Here is a 22,618-nt window from a genome sequence, read left to right as displayed (position 1 = left end):
GCACATCTCTTTGGGCATCCGGTGTTCCTACCAACACACAAATTGTGACATAAGACAACCCAGTCATTTTTTTCTCGGCTGCCTCGATCAGAAAACATGTGACTCAACAAGCCATACAGGTTTAGCTTGCGTCTTGTGTCAATGCATGGCCCGATCCCAATCTCCACCCTTACGGATGAACCCTTTCCGTAAATCAGCATTAGATGCAGAATTTGCCAAAGGGAATTACCCACAATGCATTGCAACCTGAGGTTAAACATACAGTTCCCAATGGAAGAACGGAGACTTTAAAAAAACAAAGAGGCACATGGGCATTTAGCCCGAAAAGATACCTTTACAACATTGTGGATTAAAAATGGAACATAAAAAGATGAATTAAAGGAATGCAAGCAGAATATATATATATATATATATATATATATATATATATATATATATATATATATATATATATATATTATTTCACAATCATCAGTTTGTTTTGAAAAAACGAGTAAAATAATTTAAAATTACTTACTCGTTCAAATCAATGAATACAAAGTATGTAATAAACACACAATTGTACACAATATTATTTTATGTAGTCACTTGATGTGGCAGCAAAGTGCTGTCCCATCATGTTTACGCCAGTTCAAGCCCTCACAGCCTCTCACACTCAACCACTCAGCTGATGTCAGTAAGTCCCTGAGGGTTCAGGGCTTGAGGTTTAGCGTGGAGATTGGGATTGAGCCCATCATTCATTTGCAGCTCCACCCACAGCTGGAAAACTACCAGTTCATAAATGCCCAGCACAAACCAATTAGAGTAGACTGGGCTTATTCGTGAGGTCTTTTAGAGAATAGTTATTTTCAGACAGACACTATGGGAAGAATAATGTGTCTTTTTAACTTTAAAACATCAACATATGTTTTAGTAGACACCCAAAATGCAAGTATGAACTTGGACAATGTGCTTATGTCTCCTTTAAGTTGTGTTGCTATTGTGATGCTTCTGGTGTTTGAGCCACATAAACCTTTGTGTTTGGGGGTTAAAAAGAAGTAACCCGGAGTGAAGTGGAACTGGTCTGTCTGAGGCAGGATGATCTTGGGAACATTCACATTTACCCAATGGCTTCACTTTTCAGACCCGGTTTATTGGTAAGTGCACCTTTCTCTGGGTTCATGGGTCTACTGTTAGTTAGTTCAGGGATAAAACCTGATATATTGTGATTACTGTTGCAGGAAATAAAAAAATAACGTCTCTATCTCAGCCAATCACCTGTTATGTTTTTGAATGTGAGGGTTGTAGAACCACCACGACCTTTGATTAGAAAAATATCTCGGGCCGCTAATATGCAAAACAACTCCTCATGCTCGCCAGCTGGTAGGTGGCGATAAAGGCTACGTCAGCGATACGTCAATGCTTAATGTGCTTATCTTAATGTGCACCAATAAAAAAATAGAAATTGGCACAGAATAAAGTGGAACTGGTTTGCCTGATGCAGGATCATCTTGAGAATGTGTAGGTGTGTTTCACTTTTCAGACTCAGGTTTTGTCGATCTGGTAAGTACACCTCGCTCTGCGCTCATGGGGAGTTACTGTTTATAGGTTAAGGGATAAAACCCAACATGTGATGGGACTAAGAACCACCAGAAGCAAACACTGCAAATATTCGGTGTCGTCTCAGCACTTTAAACTTTTAGGTTTGGTGGTTTGGTTTTAACTTCACAGACAACTCTCTCCTCGCATCTCTTCCTCACCTCCTCAGCTTTCATCTCAGATGTAAGGAAGGGACTAAGATGCAAGGAGACCAGGGGAAAGGAATCAAGGATGTATAAACTGAGAGATAAGCACTGGTGTTACTTATGGAGCTCAGAGTCAGTGGTGTTGTAACTGGAGTCGAGGGTGTGGCCTTCAGACAAGAGCAAAATATGTGGTTATGTCAGAAGGTGAATTTTCTCTGAGCTGATAAAGATGTTTTGATCTTCTTTCTTCTTGGGCCCCTTTCACTGCTAGTGTCTTTGCATCAGCTGATGTTTGACAGTTATAAGATGTTAAATCTGTCCTTTTTTCATTTTGAAACTGTTGCATAATGCTGGTCTGCGAGTCTCTGGGGTTGAGATGCAGTTGACTCTTTTTCTCTCTCTACTTTTCTTTCAATCAACTAACATGAAAAGGTTATCGTGCACAACATTTTTCAGCTAATTGTATTTTCTTAAACTAATTCAATATTGTGGAGTTATTTCTTAAAAAGTATTTTCTGTTCACAGTGGATAATGTGGGTATTGTTAAGACAATAACACTCTTATATAAACGTAATGTTTAGTTAGTTCAGGGGTCAGCAACCTTTCCTCTCCAAAGAGCCGTTTTGCCCTTTTTTCCACACAAAAAATGTGTTTGGAGCCGCAAAAGCTATTTTTACATTTTATTGAGCTGACGCTTTTTTCCAAAGCGACTTACAATAAGTTTGATATCAGAGCTTATGAAGTTGTATATATAGTCATATTATATGTACAAAAACTATAGTTTGTTGTATTTATGAAATTATAGAGCAAGAATAAAGACAATTCTTGACATTGCTATTTTACCAAACTCAAATGTGTCGGCTAAATTGAAGTCAGTTATGATGACGACTATCTGGACTTTACTATCTTTCAATATTTCTGAGTGCTGTGATAGTGTTTGTCCTTGAACCGCAAGGAAGGAGGTTTGATCCCCGTCTGAGGTTTTCCATTTTAAATGCATCTTTTGCTCTGTTAACGCTGAGTGTCCACACAACGCCGGACTTTTAGATCACCACAAACGGAGGACGGACACGTCTCTACTAGCAGACGCCTCTCTGTCTCATGAGCTGCACACCCAACAGCAGTTGTTGAATTTAGAGACGTGATCCACTTCCTGAAAATATTTGTTATGTTGTTTGAGAATTTCTCGCCACATATCAGCAGCAGTGAAAGCAAATTAATATGTCAACTTTGCTCTGAAAAGGTTTCTTTTTAGAGCAAAGTCACGTTGGACTACCACTTTGACAAATACACACATCATGAATGAATTTAAAACAAGTTTAGCTAATATTATGTAATGTTTGTTACATTCAGTGTTGTCTCGTTTTCCAACGCACTTTTGTAGCACTGTAACACATCTCACATTATAACACATTCAGAAACGTTTTGATATCTGTTTCATAACATACTTCAGTGTGTTAAATGATGTTGATGAAAGAATCCTGTTTGTAATTTTTTTGTGACAGTTGGCTAAAATGACCAAGTTTGCTAATTATGTGTTAATTCAGTGTTGTACTGGTTACATACAATGAGCTAAACAGCAGGCAAATGGCTCCTCTTCGCTCTGGAGAAGGACAAGCTTGTAGTTAAGTAGCCAGCTGTCTGTCTCTAGAGCTGCTCCACTCTGTTACAAGCGAGATATTACAACAGATTGTGGTCCCACTCATTTGTGTCTAACAAGAATCACCAATTTAGTTTGGACGAGTCAAATGACTGTGGCAAACAATTAAATTCCCTTTTTCCTCCTATTATATTTGTGCATTTGAATTTCAGCAAGAAGAAACCATGGCAACACCTAAAGATCTGCTGGCCACATTGGATCATTTGGAAGATGAAGAGTTCAAAAGATTCAAATGGTTCCTGCAGCATGCCGATGTCCTGGGAGGCTTCCCAGTAATACCAAAGAGTCAATTGAGGAACGCGGACAGGCTGGACACAGTGGATGAGATCATGGAGACCTACGATAAAAACGCAGTGGAGGTGACCATTAAGGTTTTAAAGGAGATACAAAAAAATGATTTGGTGCAGCGTTTATCAAACATCAGCTCAACATCCAAAGGTAAGTAAAACAACAAAGAATAAATAGATAGAAACAGTTAGATGTGTTACTGCAGTGTGATTTATTACACCTGTAATCGTGCGTTATGTGACACTGGCACCAGAGCAGGGGCGGACTGGCCATGGGGGATACCCTGGAAATCCCCGGTAGGCTGACGGGGTTGGGGCTGGCCCACCTGCATCACCAGCTGGCCCTCCCTCTGACTTGCGCTGCCCCGACTGCAGTCTGTGCTTCACAGAACACGTTAAATTGACTCTAAAACCTTGAGTCAAAAAAAAAAAAATCACTGACTGACTTTTATACTATTCCTCGCGATCTGTATTCACACTCATGGTTTGGATGTTTCTTACAGGTTTTCAGAGCTTTTTAGCCCTTTTAGGACAATCTGCCTTGATTTTAATCCAGAACACCGGCACTCCGGCAGACTTGAAACATACGTTTAAGTTTCATTTTTGGGACGACGTTCTCACATAGCGTCTTCACACGTGTCAAGAGTAAGAGGCTGAGACGCACAGACGGATGTATCCGGTCATTTTTCAAAATAAAACCGGCCTTGTTTTTTTGTTTTGTTTTTATTCTTTCTGTGCGACCCGATACCAAGGGGACGTTGCGTCACTCTCTCAGATGAAGACGTTTTTGAGTGTGATTCAACAGCATGGCACCAACACTTAAATCGGAAAGGAGTATACTGATATTGTTTTTTATTCCCATGTCACTATAATGCACCTGGGCCGGCAGAGTTAGTTCAGCTTCTGTTACTTTACTTATTGTTTTGTTATGCACCTTCATCACCCCTAAACACACACACACACACACACACACACACACACACACACACACACACACACACACACACACACACGAGATGAAGCAGAGTCAGAATCAGAAACGTTTAATTGCCAAGTTTGTACAAACGAGGAATTTGTCCTGGTGGAAGGTGCATCACAACAACAACAACAAAGAACATTTAACGATATCAGTGAAAGTATAAAAATTTGGATAAAAACAAGTAAGTAATAAGTAAATATGTAGTAAATAAGTAAAGATGCAAGTAAAAATAAAAAATAAAGGGATAAAACGATCATGAGCCCGACTGCTGCTGGGTAGAAACTGTTTGCATGGCAGAAGGTCCTGGTCCTGATGGACCTCAGCCTCCTGCCAGAGGGATTGAGTGCATGGGCAACGTGTCCTGTCGTGAATTGACAACAAGACAGAGTTACAAGGATAGTTCAGTTCACTGAGTGTCTTGTGAGGGCGAAGAAATACCTCAACAACTGAATATGTAACAGTTTCTTGTTGTGGGATCCACTAACAGTGTGATTCGTTTTACTTTAGTCATTGTGATGTGAGGTTTTGTTGAAATTGGGGATCACCTTCTAAAGCAGCTGGGCATGAACATGTCTCAGTGCATAGTGTTAGACCGTCGAGAGGAACCTCCATCTTCTGGATCAACCCCATCAGGCCGGAGACAAAACAACATCATCGTATCGGATTCAGTGTCTCGGTTCATTTTGTGTGTCCTTCAGTAACATCTAGTGGTGATTGTGAAGAGCTGCACTGGAGAGGAAGTGAGCAAAAGAAAAAAGTCAGAGAAACAGGAAGTAATCCTCAGTAAGTTTCTTTTTGCCCCTGTGCTCACGGAGGGAGAACCTCAGCGAACAATCCTGTTAAACATTTGCTTTAAAGTCCACAAAATCGTCTTCATCCGTGAGTCATCTACTATTTAGAGTTATATTCACATGTTTAGCTTAATATCTCTTTGGTTTGAGTACAGAGTTGTTGATGATGGTTAGTTTACTGTGTCAACTATATCTGGATGTATTAGTGTTTAGTGGTTCAAGCATTTGGTGCTACTGTTGATTTATATCTTTTATTTCTTACCACTCAGCTCAAAGGCTGCAACATGAATGGGAGAGCAGACGAGTGAAAAAGTATTAAATACACATTTATTTAAAGAACACACAACCTAAACAAACCAGCTCCAACAACAATAAGCCAGACGCAGTATCGAGCTGTTTTGATATTACCACATTTTTGTGACTTCCACAACAAGTATAAAGCAGAACTAGTGGTTATTTCTTCCGTGGTCGATAGCGGAAAAGATCGCTTGTGAAAAATCGCAATGCATTTGGTGTGAACACGGCATAAGAGAGGATATTTGTTTCAAACATTTAACTGGTTTATACAACTATACAATTGCCATAATTGCAAAGTATCATTCATACAACTGATAGGGGGACTTATTTTGTGAGAGTTGCATTATGGGAAACGTGTCAGAGTTTCAGAGCTTTGCCCAGACTAAACGTTTAAATATGCTCTGATCTTGATTATTCTTGTCTCTTATGAGACTCCCAACGTTATGGAGGTACAACATTAAATCACTGGAATACCACTTTAACAAATACACACAAGAATAAATGTAAAACAAGTTTAGTTTATATTACATCTATATACAAGTTTATTACATTAAGTGTTGTCTCGTGGGCCAAACTTGTAGTATAACTAACACATTCAACATAACATATTTCAGTTTTCATTTGATAGTAATAAATATACCTTCCTTGTACATTTTTACCAATGTTTAATTATTGAAAAAGAAATAGGAGTCGATCAGACATTTCTTTCCTGATCAACACAGCAGGATGGTCAGCCAATTTTATTTGAAGTCAAAAGACCATAGAAACAATGGCCGTTTTAATCCAATTCTACTTAAATGATGGTATTTCAGCAGGAAGAAGCCATGGCAACATCTGTAGAGCTGCTGGCAATATTGGATGACTTGAAAGAGGAAGAGTTCAAAAGGTTCAAATGGTTCCTGCATCAGACCGGGGTCTTTGAAAGCTTCCCAGCAATCCCAAAGAGTCAACTAGGAAATGCAGACAGACTGGACACAGTGGATGAGATCATAGACGCCTACGAGAAAAATGCCGTGGAGGTGACCATTAAGGTTTTAAAGATGATCAAAAAGAATGACTTGGTGCAGCGTTTATCAAACCTCAGCTCAACATCCAAAGGTAAGTAAAACAACGGAAGAAAAAGAAAATATATGAAAACAAACAGAAAGAAAATGTGTGACACATTTTTGAAGCAACTTTTGAGAATGCAATCTGCCTCCAGTCGATACACACGGCCCAACATTTGCAGAGCTAGAAGCTAGAAGTCAAATTTAAAGATTTTTGGCTGCATTTGCCTCATATGGAGCATGGTTTATGTCTATCTGTAAATGTGACCATTGCTACAATAACAAAAAGCATATTCTAATCAATGTCATCTCTTGCGACTTCATTTAGAGACTCTCATTGATTGCCAGCGTAAACTCAAATCCAACATGAGGAAGAAGTTTCAGCATATGTTCGAGCAAGCCACAAAATCTGGAAAGCAGATCATGATGAATGAGATCTACACTGAGCTCTACATCGCAGAGGAAAAGTCTGGGAAGGTCGACAATGAACAGCAGGTCGGACAAACTGCAACAGGATCCAGAAACACTGTTGATTTGGAACAAACTGTCAAATTAGAAGACCTCTTTGAACGCTTATCTGGTGAAGATGGATCAGTGAGAGCATTACTGACTACAGGATCAGCAGGCATTGGGAAAACAGTCTTGACACGGAAGTTTGCCCTGGATTGGGCCGAAGACAGAGTCAACAACAACATCCAGTTCATATTTCCATTCACTTTCCGAGAGTTGAATTTGCTGAAGGAGAAGAAATTCAGCTGGGTGGAGCTTCTTCATCACTTCTTTGCTGACACCAAAGAAGCAGGAATATGCGATTTTGACAAACTCCAGATTGTGTTCATCCTTGATGGTCTGGATGAGTGTCGACTTCCTTTGGACTTCCACAACAACGAGATCCTGACTGATGTTACCGACTCTGCTTCGGTGGACGTGCTGCTGACAAACCTCATCATGGGGAGGCTGTTCCCTTCTGCCGGCCTCTGGGTGACCACAACACACGAGGCGGCCAGTCTCATCCCTCCAGGGTTCATTCACATGGTGACAGAGGTGAGAGGCTTCACTGGTCCAAAGAAGGACGAGTACTTCAGGAAGAGATTTAGAAATAAGGAGCTGGCCAGCAGAGTCATCAACCACATGAAGGCATCACGAAACCTCCACATCATGTGCCACATCCCTGTCGTCTGTTGGATCACTGCAACAGTCCTGGAGGATGTGGTGAAAACCACAGAAAGAGGAGAGCTGCCCAAGACCTTGACTGAGATGTATATCCGTTTTCTATTACATCAGTCCAAGGTGGCCGAGACAGATCCTCTCTGGGACACCAAGGCCAGCAAGATGATTGTGTCTCTGGGAAAACTGGCTTTCGAGCAGCTGCAGAAAGGCAACCTGATCTTCTCTGAAGCAGATCTTCAAGAAAGCGGCATTGATATTAAAGCTGCTTCTGTGTACTCGAGTGTGCTCTCACAGATCTTTAAGGAGGACCGTGGGCTGAACCAGGACAAGCGATTCTGCTTCGTCCACTTGAGCTTTCAGGAGTTTATGGCTGCCCTTCATGTCATTGTGTCCTTCGTCAACTCTGGCGTCAACGTCTTGTCAGAAGAACAATCGACCTCCCAACAGTCTGCTGTCCTCACTGGGCAATCTTCAGTGAAACACCTCTTCCAGAGCGCAGTCAACAAGGCTTTACAGAGTCCAAATGGACACCTGGACCTGTTCCTCCGCTTCCTCGTTGGCCTCTCGCTGCAGTCAAATCAAGCACTTCTTCAAGACCTTTTGAATCAATCAGGAAGTAGCTTACAGAGCAATCAGGACACAGTCCAGTACATCAAGGAGATGATCAGGAAGAATCCCTCTCCAGAGCGACGCATCAACCTGTTTCACTGTCTCAATGAGCTGCGGGATCATTGTCTATTGGAGGAAATCCAACAGTACCTCAGTTCAGAAAGTCTGTCCACAAACAAACTGTCTGCTGCTCAGTGGTCGGCTCTGAACTTCATCTTGCTGTCATTAGATGTGGACGTGTTTGACCTGAAGAAATTCTCTGGTTCAGAGGAAACTCTTCTGAGGTTGCAGCCAGTGCTTCAAGCCTCCAGTATATCTTTGTAGGTGCACAACTTACTTTACAAAATTCATACTCTAAATGTAAAATGTTTGACTGAATGTAACATTTTTTGGTCCTTGTTAATTTCTCCTCACTGTGACATCTTCAGGTTAAGTGGCTGTAAACTGTCTCATAGAAGTTGCGATGCTCTGGTCTCAGCTCTCAGCTGTGTGACCTCCAACCTGAGAGAGCTGGACCTGAGTTACAATAACATGTATTGTACATTCAAGGAGCTCGAGAGTGGCTTGAAGGATCCACAATGCAGACTGGAAACTCTCAGGTCTGTTTGATTCATTTAACGCTCTTTGTAACATCAGTTAGTCATTGTGTTTCCTTTTTAAATAGTTTTTGTTTGTGTCCTTGTTTCATACTTTGAATGAATGTGTTTGTTACAGTGGCACGCTACGACTCATATTGTTACATAATATACACATTTTTGCCTTAAATAGCAGTTTTTTTTTTTGCTATAAAGACATGTGATTGCCAGATGATCTACGCTAAAGAGTTTAGCAGTCTAAACTATTGGATGGATTACTATGATAGTGGAGCATTCACAATGTTAGCTCTTCTTTCACAGAGCTGTTTGTTCCCCCTTTAAAGCAGTTTTCCTCAATATCACTCTGCACTTCACCTCAATCCATTTCAGACACTCAACATCTTCTCAATAACAGAAACAAACTGTACTTATTTTTGAAAGCGCTGCTATTTTACTTTTTCCAGCTTTTTATAATATAATATGTCAAATCTAATAAAAAGGAACTACTGTGAATATGAGTTCTGTCTGACTGCATTGAATTAACTTATTTCTAAAGTATTTGTCCATCTTTACAATTTATGTTTCTTCAGGCTGAGTTGCTGTCGCCTGGAATCCAACAGTTGTAGACTTTTGTCTTCAGTTCTCAGTTGCCCGTCCTCCAGTCTTCAAGAGCTGGAGCTCAATTACAACGACTTGAGAGAAGAAGTGAAGGTGCTCTCTGTGGGATTGGAGAGTCCACACTGTAGACTTGAAACGCTCAGGTTAGCTTTCTGATGAACCAGACCTACAACAGTTTGAAGTTTGTCATTTAAAGAGTCACTCAAACATCTTGTTTTTGCTCATACAGACTATTGTTTGTCTTTATCGCTTCATCTTTTTCTAGTTTGATTAGCTGTGATCTGGCGTGGAAGTGCTGTGATGATGTGGGCTTATTCCTGAGCTCCAAGTCCTCTGGTCTGAGACAGCTGGACCTCAGTATGAACAACCTGCAGGATTCAGGAGTGCTGGTGTTCAGTACCGGACTGGAGAATCCCCACTGTAGACTGGAAACTCTCAGGTCAGCTGGTTTCTGTACTATCAAAACAGCCGTTCTTGCTTTTGAAGCATTGTGGTCTGTACCGACTGCAATGTGAACGCCTCAATGTGACTAAGTGTAACATGTGTAAGAGACCGCATAATCTGCGTGTTCAGAACCAGTGTCCAAAAATGTTGCTGCCGTTGCATTTTTTTTAAATTATGTTTGTGACTTACTTTCCCTTTGACATTGTTTCCAAAAGCATTTTATTTAGTTAATGTACATATTTTAAGCCCAAACATGATGTTCTTCCTCAACCTAACACAGTGGTTTTGTCACAGAGATTCACATAAATTAGAGAAGGCCAGTACCTACATGTTGCTGAGATCACATTTACTGCTTCAGGGCCTCTCTGTCATTTTTAGCTTTCTAGCAAGATTATTATTTCATGTTTTTTCAATGCTTTTCTGTTTTTCTTCAGACTGAGGGCTTGTAACCTGTCAGAACAGAGCTGTGAAACTCTGGCTTCAGTTCTCACCCTCCAGACCTCCAGCTTGAAAGAGCTGGACTTGAGTACCAATAACCTGCAGGATTCAGGAGTGAAGCTTCTTTCTGCTGGACTGGAGAGTCCTCAATGTGGACTGAAGACTCTCAGGTCAGCACAGTGAACTAGTTGTTATCTTTAGAGATGGTGATGTACATCTTTTAAACATTTTAAAAAGTATAGAAAACATTTATTGGCTGGGCTGAAAGTATTTTGGTTGCAAACCAATGAAAGTGTCTTCTTTGTCCTCATCACTAAACATATCCAGGTTGAGTGAGTGTCAGCTGTCAGAGAGAAGCTGTGAAGGTCTGGCCTCGGCTCTCAGCTCACAGACCTCTAGTTTGGAGGAGCTGGACCTGAATAGCAACGACCTGCAGGATTCAGGAGTGAAGCTTCTTTCTGCTGGACTTGAGAGTCCTCAATGTGGACTGAAGACTCTCAGGTGAGGACTGATTTAAAGGCTCTCACACAAACATGTTCTCTCACATGACCAGATTGTTAACCTGTGTGTGATCTTACAGTCCAGATCAGTTGTATTGATGATTGTTGTTACCGCCGCCTAATTCCTTGAATCTTCACAGTCAAAACATCAGTGCATTGAGTATTGGTTCATGTGTACAGGCTGTCGGGCTGTCAGGTCACAGAGGAAGGCTGTGCTTCTCTGGCCTCAGCTCTGAGCTCCAACCCCTCCCATCTGAGAGAGCTGGACCTGAGCTACAACCATCCAGGAGACGCAGGAGTGAAGCTCCTCTCTGCTGGCCTGGACGATCCACAGTGGAGGCTGGAGACTCTAAAGTATGGCTCATAGAGGGCTGAGAGCGTACCTTATCCCCGACAGGAGCAAATCTTGCATCTATGCAACAAGGTTGCATATTGCAAATAACTTCCTCGTCCCTTTCCAAGTCTGCGTAATGTGAATCGCAGTGGCGTGCCGTCTACCTAGGCCTGCTGTCTGATATCGTATACATAAATACGCGCATGGCGGGATGGTGTTCGGGATACCAGAGGCCTGAAGGAGCAGAGGAACAGATGAAGGCAGCTGTGAATGAGAAAATAAGCTCATAGAAAAAAATATATAAAATAGCTTTAACTTTTAATTATATTTTTTTTTCAGGGACAATACAGGGGGCAGGAAGTGCAGAGACACAGAGGACATAAGAGACACAAACTACAAAATAAAAACACGAAAGTCACCCAACACAGTGACAAAACTGTCACTTTGGGCAGAACAATGTTATCATAACTGATATGAATATTTGCAAAAACTACTCAAATTATTAAAGCGTTGCGGTAAAGTTTACCATAGATTTCTGTCCTTTTTTCTATTTTGTGAAATGTGTTTTCAATTTTTAGTTTAAAAATGTAATGACATTTTATGCACCTGAGGGCCATCATAACATACGCTTTCCTCACAATATCTCTTCTTTCAGAGTGGACCATGGTGGAGTGCAGAGGTTAAAATCTGGTCTGCTGAAGTGTGAGTATGTTTGTTTTATTGGATAATGTACTAAAAAATGTAATTACATTTTGTCTTTAAGCTTTTGAAAAATAAAGTACTAAAAGTAATAAAGTAAAATGTATTTAATTAAATTGCATTTGCCTTGCAGCTTTAAATTCAGTTAATCTAGGTGTGAAGAGATTTCAACCAAAATATTATATTCTTATTTTCTAATTAGAGCAATATGTGTGCAGGCACTTGATCTGTGGGTATTGAAACCATTTGTTTCAGCTCTATTCTCTGGTAAATTGTTGAAGGCTCAGCATGGACACCTGGGCCTCGACATCAGCATCGGTGGAAGTTTCCTGCAACACAAAATAAACAGACAATAGTATCGTATTTATCACGAGAGACATGAAAGAAACCCATACTTTGATGTTCTCGGTGTATTTAGGTGGAAAATAAGAAGATAGGCTTTGTTTAGTCTGGAAGGTTCACGTGGGGGGAGGGGCACATGAAGCAGGGTACAAATGGGTTCCCATAACACACACCTGATCTTTTGGTTTGAAGTTTGAAATGTGTACAACTTTATGTATGGGGCTGCGAACAAGTGTGTGTATGTGTGTGTGTGTGTGTGTGTGTGTGTGTGTGTGTGTGTGTGTGTGTGTGTGTGTGTGTGTGTGTGAGTGACAGAGAGAGGGGGGGAATGTGATCAGCAATTGTATAAGTTAAAATGCCTACTGTGGAGGATATCTTAAGCTCTTGAGGCAATAAGATGTAAAACACAATATTTATGATTGATTAAACCTGTAAATTGGTCAGATTAGACCTAAACACGACAGGAGGGTTAAGACAGCAACAATGAATCCAACTGTTAATGACGCAGCATCCCGTCATCCGCATGTTCATGTATCTGCACTCTGCAGTTAGTGTATTTGTAGGTGTTGCACTTCATGTAATATTTCATTTCACTTGTCAAATGTTGCGGTGTTATGTGAATATGAGGTGTTTACACGAAACACATAATAACCTGTAGCTGTGGCGTGATAATGAGGTGATTAGGTTGTTCAGCTGTCGTAGAGACTGCACTGAAGGCGCAGGTAGAAAAAGCATGGCCGCCACTAACTAAAGGTACAACTTGTATCAGCAGCCTTGTAGGGATGGGGTCTCAGAGACACGATGGCTGAGAAGTGGAAATTGGTGAAGGTCGATGAGAGAAAATCAGTCTTAATGTATGACAGGTTTCTCAGCTGTTACGTCGTCATTGTTTACTGTGAAAGGGTCTCTAACATTATGTTCTACTGCTTTGTGTCTCTATCAGACGCCTGTGAACTCACACTGGACCCAAACACAGCACACAGGCAGTTAATACTGTCAGAGGACAACAGACAGGTGACCTTTGTGGAGGAGGAACAGCCTCATCCGTATCATCCAGAGAGATTTGATCACTTCCAACAGCTGCTGTGTTCAACTGGGTTGACTGGTCGCTGTTACTGGGAAGTTGAGTCAAAGGGACTCATAAACATGGCAGTGGCTTACCGAGGAATGAGCAGGAGAGGAGATGGTACTGACTGTCAGTTTGGAAAGAATGACAAGTCCTGGAGTCTGAGTTTGGATGGGTATTACAATCTGATGCACAATAACAGACAAGTGTGTTGTCCAGGCTGCAAAGTAACCAGCAGAGCAGCAGTGTATCTGGACTGGCCGGCTGGCACTCTGTCCTTCTACAGTATCTCCTCTGACACGCTGACACACATCTACACGTTCTACTCCAGGTTCACCGAACCTCTCTACCCTGGGTTTAGCTTTAGAAGCTTGTATTCCTTTTCAGAATATGGTTCCTGGATGTCTCTGTGTTAGCTAGACGAGGGAACGCCTGTCAGACAGAACCCTGAGGTATAATCTCCCTGAATGAGGAGGGGTGAACTTTATGAATGTTTGCATTAGCAGCAGCTAAGACAACTGTTACTTTCTGTAAATATTCTCTTTCTAACCTGAACAGATAACAGAATCAATGTAACATAAAAGTAAACAGGCATCTGTGATTATAGGGGTAATTAGAGATGAAGTTTTCAGAAATCATCTCAAAAAGTCTGCACAATCTGCAGTCTCGGCATATTTCTGCCTCCTTTCTCTACACATCTCTTGTTTGTGTGTTTTTGATCACTGTCACAAAAAGGCACATTGACTCCTACACTGGCCAGTAAAACTGTAAGTGACCCAGAGAGGCTAATTTTCATCTGCTGTCCCCGGACAGATTTTTTGAAAGCAGCCTAAAATTACAAAATTTCAAATAACATAATGATAAACATATAGACAAAACCAATTCACATATAAGCAAAAGAAAAGTGTACCTTCAGCATAAGCACATGTATAACACTGAGGCACATAACATACATCAACACAAGACAAATGCACACCTACTGTAGTAAACAAGCAGGCGGGGCGAGGACATTCATGCTTTGACCCCTGATGGCAACAAGCCATTCCTTCAGGCTGTGTGTGAATGTTTTGTACGAGCTGTTTGTGCGTATGTGTGATGGCAGAGCATTCCACGAGTATGCTGAGTCCACAGAAAATGATTTGCTAAAAGAGCTTGACCTATGTGAGATGACACAATCACCTCTTGAAGCAGATTTAGAGTGTCTTATTAACATCACAGAGCGGAGGCGGAGCCACAGCAAGTCACAATTTAAAAATCTGACTCCAGATATGGTGTTTGATGAGGATATTGCAGTGACGGTGACGATGTTTTATTTTTATCAAGTGTTTTTAGAGCTTGTTTCTGATGAATATGGATATATTGTAATGTTGTGCTGCTGGCTTGTGCCCAGCTGGTTAAGCAGTAGGTCACATGGGGGATAATCATTGTGTTAAAATACAGTTTCACAGCCTGCACGCTGAGACTGATTCTGATGAAATGCCTGAGGTTGAATTTTAAAGCCTTTGTCACGTGTTTTACCTGCTTTTTAAAAGAGAGACTAGAATCAAAATCTGTCACTACCCAACGATGACTAAATTGCTTCAATTGATAATAAAGAAAACTGGAAAAATCTTCACTGGAATCTTGTTTTCTTTGCAGAATGAAGGTGAATGAATTAGTTCAAATGATTGCTCCCTGTCTGTTGCAACATAGAGGAGAAGCAGCATAAAGTGTTAGGATTACTTGCACAAACAAACTGGAACCCAAAAGCACGACAACAAGACAGAGACAAAACAGATTCATTGTGTCAGATTCAGTGTCTTGGCTCATGTTTGTGTGTCCTTCAGTAACATCTAGTGGTGATTGTGAATAGCTGCATTGGAGAGGAAGCCTGAGAGGAAGCCAGAGAGACAGTGATAGCGATTACTGGCAGTAACATCCCAGCCAGCATGCCCATGTGGGGCCCATAAGGTTTAAATTTGGGCTGCAGATAAGGGTCCCAAGTGGGTTTGTCCGCAGTTTCCACGGTGGCCTCACCTGTGTTTGCCAATATGGGTTTCAAGTTGGTTCTGACTGGGTTCCAGATGGGGCCCAACTTGGTGAGTTGCATAGGACCCATGTAGGCCTATATCTTGGCCCACATGAGCACAAAGAGGAATCAGACTAGATCTTAAATGGGGCCCAACTGGGCAATTTATCTGAAACTCATTTAGGCCCCACCTGCGTGACTTTAAGAGGGATCTGACTGGGCTTTATGTGGGACCCAAATAGGCTACACTTTGGGTTTGAAGTGGGTTTGTCCACACTTTCCATAGTGGCCCCACCTGTGTTTGCCCATATGGGCCTCAAGTGGGTTCTGACTGGGTTTCAGGTGGGGACCTATGTAGGCCCCATATCTTTGCCCACATGGGCACGAAGAGGGATCAGACCGGATCTTAAAATGAGCTATATCAGACAGGCCTGTGCAGTATACCAGTATACCAGTTCAGAAATCCAGTTTCAGAATTCCTTACGGTATGTTTCATATACCGTCAAACCGGTGCATAAACACAACATCTGTTGTTGCTCTGCACCAGTAATAGGCCGCAAGGTGAACCACGAAAAGTCTTTCAGAAAATGATTCCCGCTCCACAGTCGTGCATCTACACAATCTTTAGCTCATAAAAAAGAACGAGTCATGCTAAGCTACCAAAAAAAAGTTTGACGCTGAAATTCCAGTCGATTATTGATGCGGCGATGTTTTATGCCGAACTAGTTTCTTCAAAGCGTAACAGGATAATCGTCGCAAGTGGCGGCACGGTTCGACACGTGATCATTCTAGACAAATGAGGTAGCTTCTTTTTGTCAACAGCGTTGCAAGATAACTACTCGATGCAGTTATCGAGTAGTACGGACGACGAAGAAAATACACCGGAATGTCTTAATATATCGAAAAGCAAACATTGTTACATGCATATTACTTCAGTTAAGCACGAGGAGGTAAATTAATTAGTACATACAGGACAAGCCTACAAAAGTGGCTCGGGTTGAAGGGCGAGTCTCGGGACACGGCTGAGAACTTCAAACACTGCGTTGATGTGGAGTTTGACAATATTCCCGAGGATGCTGGCTTCCATCGCGCGTGTTACCGTAGATTTACAGACAAAAACGTCATTGCAAAGGTGGAAAGACGTCTCGCATGCGAGAGACAAGAAGCTACGCAAGACCACGAGGCCATTCCATCGACTACTAGCAACAGGAGTCCAACAAAGAAACTGTGATCTAGGTCAGGGCTGCCGATCGCAGGCTCTGGCTTCAAACTACAGGCAACTGCAATGCATGTCTTGCTGTTTGCACAGACGTGTACCAGTTGGCAACAAGGAGCACAGCCGATGTGTAGTGTGTGTGGTTTGTGATGTTGTATGCCTTTCTTGGGCTTCTTTGGTGTGAAATGTGCTGTGTGGCAGTCAGATAGGTTCTAGCCTGTAATGTGTTGTAAAACCTCCACCACTCTCTGCTTTTGACGGTACTCCTGTGATTCTTAATTGTCACTGTTGTGTTGTGTTGCAGACAGGATATGTTGAAGAAGAGGCGGAAATAGAGGATGGGACCTTGCACGTCACCTGGATGACCAGAAGTCCGGCCCCCGACAGTGTTTTGCATGAGGCTGCAAAAGTGCCTGTGAGACAGGCAGATGTTCCTGTTTTTCTGCAGGATTGTGTTGCACAGACTTGTGTAAATGTTGTAATCATGCCAACACAAAAGAAACTGAGGAACTGGAAGATGACTATACGGATACTGACTGTGAGTACTGTGTGTCCTCAATCTGTTATTCATTATTCTGTTTTGTAAAGTTGTGTATATCATGCTTTATATTTTTCATACAGATTGTTTTTATGGTTGATCAGTAATGTTTTTATTTGTGGAAAAAGGAATAAATGAACAAACAAATGGTCATTGGTACTGGAGGAGCCATTAGTCACGGGTGTGTATTTTATTGTGGTAATGTGTGTTTTATTGTGATAGTTTAAATATGGGGCACCGGTACAACCAAGAGGGATTGATGATGCATGGATGACGGGGAGATCGGTTTTTTACCGCTAAACCAGGTACTTCCTAAACAGACCACGAAGTCAAAATTACAACATGTAACTGCCGTCAGTTTATTAGTAAACGGGAAATAACCCCAAAGACAACGGCTGGACTCTTTTACTGAAGCAGTGTGTGAGAAACAGGATCCTAACCCGCACCCATCAGAGTGGCAGACACGTAGATCAGCCACTACAGGTACAATTACTGCCTTTTATTGATACAAGAAAGGTTTATTTGTCCCATACATAGAAATACTAACGTAAAGCATGTAGTGAAATTTTGTTTGGTGTTAAGCTTTTTCTATGCGATTGAAGAAAGAAAGATCAAGAAATATTTTTCATAATTAGCAAGAGGGAGTATAGAGTTCAGTGTGTGTACAGTCCATGTGCAAGTGTGAAAAAAAGTAATTGCAGTTCACATAGTCATACTTAGTATACTTAGTCATACCTAGTCAGATACTTTGATCTTCCTCAGCTGTACAGTCTTTGCCTTGATCCATGTAATGTAAGATCGTCAGTAAGGTGTATTCCCAGGTTTTTTAAACTTAATCTAAATGACTTAACATAAATATAACATTATCGTATATTTGCCTCATTGTTCTTCTTGGTCTATGTATACAGCACTGTTTAGAATCCATTTGGCCCACTTTTGAGGATGTTCGGATGTTTTTCTCTTTGTTATTAGTAACATAATTAACCATGTGAGCCGCCATCTTGCCATTCTGTTGACGAAAAGGAGCTACCTCATTGGTGTAGAACGATCCCGTGTCGAACCGTGCCGCCACTCGCAACAAACATCCTGTTACGCTCTGAAGAAACCAGTTCAGCATAAAAAACCGCCGCATCGATAATCGAAAGGGACAACAAAATTACATTTATAGTGATTTACAACAATTGGCAAAAATATTGAAAATAAATGATCCTTTTTAATAGAACTTGCCTGACGGGGAGTAGTCACCTGGACACGATTCGTGGTGATATCTACTAGAAAAATATTTGACCTCCTCCCCTGAAGTCTTTCCCCTTACAAAATGCAAAACATTAATGTATTACATATCGGGGAAGTTCAATTCAATTCAGTTTATTTTGTATCGCCCAAAATCAATGTGCTGTAACGGAGTTACAGCACATTACATGAATATGACAGAAGCTATTCATATAATGAGTAGTATGGACACATGGACCACCATCCAGATAGCCACAATCGATCGTAGCATGCAGGACCAGCGCCAGACAGCCATGGTCCATGGAAACTTGATGCGAGGAAGCACAGAGGCACCTGGAAAGGAGTAGAGTTAGTAATGTGCATTGAAAAGACAATAATTTATGCAGAAGGACAGAAAAAAGACGAGAAAGGAGAAGAGAGATGAGAGAAAGAAGAAGAGGAGAGGAGGAGTTCAGTGCATCCTAAGATGCCCATGAAGTCATTGAACAGGAAGCCTGTGGAGCAACAACAGGTGAAGAAAATAAGAAAATGACTTCATCGTCCCCTGTGAATAAAATAGGATTGGTTTTGGAGGAATGATCATCCAGTGTTTGTAACGTGGCAACTTCTGCAGGGCGTCCCCACAGCACTCTGGTGGCAACTACTTGCTGATTGGCTGTGATCGGGGCCAGCTGGGTGTTTGCTTTGCTTTGGTGTTTTGTTTGCCAGGCTTTCAGGTTGCATCCTCCCAATTTCATTTGCAAATATTCACAACATCCTCTCAGCAATTTTGCAAAGGAAAAAGGGTAAGCCGTTTTTTACACTTCCATCCATTACATGATGCATAAAGAAGAAATCAAAGTGTAACTCGGGTCTCCTGTAACTTTGTGAAACATTCAGAAATGTTTAGATGGTCGTCATTTTTGCATGCTGGGAAATGTTGATGGGGAACTCCATGACATCATTCATGATGAATGACAAATAATCGTGTCAGGATGTTGTTAGTGAGCTGGCTTGTCAGTAGGGCTTTTTGATACCATATCCCATCGCACAGAGATTCACTTGTACTGACCTGGTACCTTACTTGAGTAGGTTGTACTGTACATTCTGCTTATTTCACTACACTGTGTTTAACCGGTGACTGCGGTTTCTTTTCAGTTAACATTTTTTCCAAAAACAAAGAAAAGGTTTATAAAATACATAAGACAGTAGTAAAAATTCAACCAGATGTTTCATATTTGGCTTGCAACCTTTTTCCAAAAGAATACAGTATTTATTTCAGTTTTTTTGTCACATTTCAATGTCAATATCCATCCAAAAAGGCTCAAAGGTGAAAAGATGTGTAAGATTTAGTCACATGCGTTATATACTATATATATATATATATATATATATATATATATATATATATATATATATAGTTATATATATATATAAATATATATATATATAAATATATATATATATATATAAATAACTATATATATATATATATATAGTTATATATATGTATATATATATAAATAACTATATATATATATATATATAGTTATATATATATGTATATATATATAACTATATATAGTTATATATATATATAGTGTGTATATATATATATATATATATATATATATATATATAACTTAACTTACAGGATGCCAGCGATGACCTTATGATGTTAGACGACGACACTATATATCTATATCTATATATCTATATATAGATATAGATATATAGATAGATAGATATCTATATATATTTAAGGAATAAGGTCTGAGAGGCAGTACTGTATCGTTCAATAATGTACTGTTCAAGGGTGTTGTTAGGCCCGACGCTATGCGTCGGGCCTAACAACACCAGCGACATTATAATTATAATTACCAGCAACATTATAAACAGTATTAGTAAGCTGCCTTTCAACCCAACATAGTTGTGGACACCAAAAGTTGTGTATTGCATTTCAGTAGCTTAGAGAAAATAGTCCCGTATGTGTTTGGCGTTGCCTAGCAACACAGCTCTGTTTTCTGACATAAACTCAACAAAGTATTTTCGTGGTGTTTGTTGTTTCAATTTCTAATGGTTATTATGAGTATACAAGTGTTTATAATATAATAATAATTTGGAGTCCAGTGCTGGGACTTTGCTTCGTGTGACTTTTGATGCTATGCTGATAATCCTGTTGATATCCTCTATTGTGTGTTGTCACTGACAGTTACCTTTTGAGTCACTGGGGCAGAGGCCGGAGAGCTGAGAATTGTAATTTGAGCTTCACAATGAACAGACAAAGTCTCTGGAGCGCAAGTTGTAAAGAGTGATTCTTTCTTTGCTTGCAAGCGGAGAGCAGTTTACACAGACACGCATCACAGTGACAGTGGAAAGGACTCACACGGACTTGTGTCCATTCTTAGGTATTTAAAGGTTTTACGCTATCCATCTCTGTCTGTCTTACAAAGAAACAAATACTAGAGAACAAATGAAAATGAGCCGCACCCTTAAAGGGGAGCCGAAACTTATTTTAATCACCCAACCAAGTCTTATGTTCTTGTTCCAACTATTAATTAAATTTATCAGCAGGTGCAAACTTATGCATCCACCCACGTCCTGTATCTAGGCTTTGAAGTGAAAAACACAATATTTCAGGATAATTGACAGGGAGCACAGTTTCTGCTTCCTCTGGCCTCTCCAAATTTGAACTTATGGCCGGATATATTTTACAATCAACCTTTGGATTCTGCACGACTCGTTTGAATTGTCTTGGCATCTGAATGTTCGGAGTAAAGGTGAGTTTTAGGTTATTGTTGCTGTGAGTGTCAAGTAATTTGAAGGAGTCCGTCATTGTGATTGGTTGTGAAAGATGTCAATCGTCACTGGTGGGGAAGCAAAGTGCCTGCCCATGAAATGTTTTCTCTTGCCCCTCCTTATTGGAAGGCAGCTTGTCCACATGCAACAGAGCCCTTTATATGTCGCTCGTCAGGGTAAATGTTGTCGGTTCATCGGCGAAAGGAAACCTGGTGACGGCAAACGGTGAGCTCTATGTCTTCCATGCAGTGTGTGTGCTAAACATATGTGTAGTGGTTCCTGGCATTCAGTTTGTTTTATAATGGATGGTCTAACACCATTGAACAGTACATGATTGACAATACAGTACTGCCTCTCGTACCTTGATAAATGGCTTTTATGTGAAAAATGCGTGTTTGCAGTCATGCGCAGTCCATCATGTCACTAAGTTAGTCTTTTTGGCATTTTATAAGTTAATCAATTATTTTGTTATTTACTCTTCCATTAGTTAATACTTTCTTTTGTTCCTTACCAATAGTTCAATAGTTAATACTTAACGTGTTCCAAACTCTAGAAGAGGAGGCAGTTCTTCTTTTCCTTGTTGTGATTAAACGGCGGCTGACATTAATCTTTATCGGTGCATTACGACTACCTTATGCTCCGGAGTATAGATCAAACTAGAAAAAAGTGTATAAGTCTGTGTGTCTGTTAAACTGCTTTAATGAGAACACCTGTGGGTTGCTAGATCAAAGGTTGCCATAGGGATGACTTCAAAGGGACTGCCTTACTATGTCGAACTATTTAAAAAAAAAAGGTACTTTAAAAGCCCCTATTGCTTCGATATCGCATATAGAGCATTAGGAAGACTTGATAAACAGATACTGTGACTGGTGAGTCTGTACGATAAAACATGTGTCTGTACGGGCGATTTACAATTCAGGTACGAGCTTCAGGGGAGACGTGGCTTTGGAGGGAGATTTAACATGGCGGCGGATGGCAGAGCGAGGTGGACTCGCTCTCACATTCAGTCGGATTTCAAGACGTCTGAGTCTGTTGGATTCCTATCGACCGCAGTTTATGACAGAAGACAAGATTTCCAACGTTTCTATCCAACAATGGTGTATGAAGAGTGAACATTGTGGGAAAATATGTTTTATTTTTTTACCAGCTTCTGTCGCTGCCTCTCACTCTGTCAGTTGGTGCACACATGGGCACACCCATGGGACAATTTTTTCGCCGTTTTTCGCACTTTTCGGGCGAATCTCTTAGAAAAGTCATAGCTCACGA

The 22,618-nt window shown here is 40.8% G+C and overlaps 2 protein-coding genes across 2 annotated transcripts in view; both read left to right on the top strand.

Annotated features, from left to right (window-relative positions):
* Positions 1–3,548: 3,548 nt before the first annotated feature.
* Positions 3,549–15,145, top strand: LOC137786150 (NACHT, LRR and PYD domains-containing protein 12-like). Its single transcript, XM_068577804.1, has 9 exons — positions 3,549–3,822; positions 7,113–8,883; positions 9,729–9,899; positions 10,022–10,195; positions 10,635–10,808; positions 10,966–11,139; positions 11,319–11,492; positions 12,128–12,174; positions 13,457–15,145. Exons 1-9 carry the CDS (start codon positions 3,549–3,551, stop codon positions 13,993–13,995), a joined length of 3,498 nt encoding a protein of 1,165 aa, XP_068433905.1. The 3' UTR covers positions 13,996–15,145.
* Positions 15,146–15,609: 464 nt separating this feature from the next.
* The window catches only part of LOC137786417 (beta-1,4 N-acetylgalactosaminyltransferase 2-like), a 19,115-nt gene continuing 12,106 nt past the window's right edge, over positions 15,610–22,618 (top strand). Inside the window, exons 1-2 of the mRNA XM_068578303.1 lie at positions 15,610–15,657; positions 17,108–17,218. Of these exons, the coding sequence (XP_068434404.1) occupies positions 15,610–15,657; positions 17,108–17,218 (159 nt within the window). The remainder of the gene's footprint in view (positions 15,658–17,107; positions 17,219–22,618) is intronic.

Source organism: Clinocottus analis, unplaced genomic scaffold (genome assembly GCF_023055335.1).
Source record: "Clinocottus analis isolate CAN_PGR_092001 unplaced genomic scaffold, fCliAna1.0.p SCAF_16, whole genome shotgun sequence".
In the NCBI taxonomy this organism is placed as follows: domain Eukaryota; kingdom Metazoa; phylum Chordata; class Actinopteri; order Perciformes; family Cottidae; genus Clinocottus; species Clinocottus analis.
This window is presented reverse-complemented; position numbering and strand designations above follow the sequence as displayed.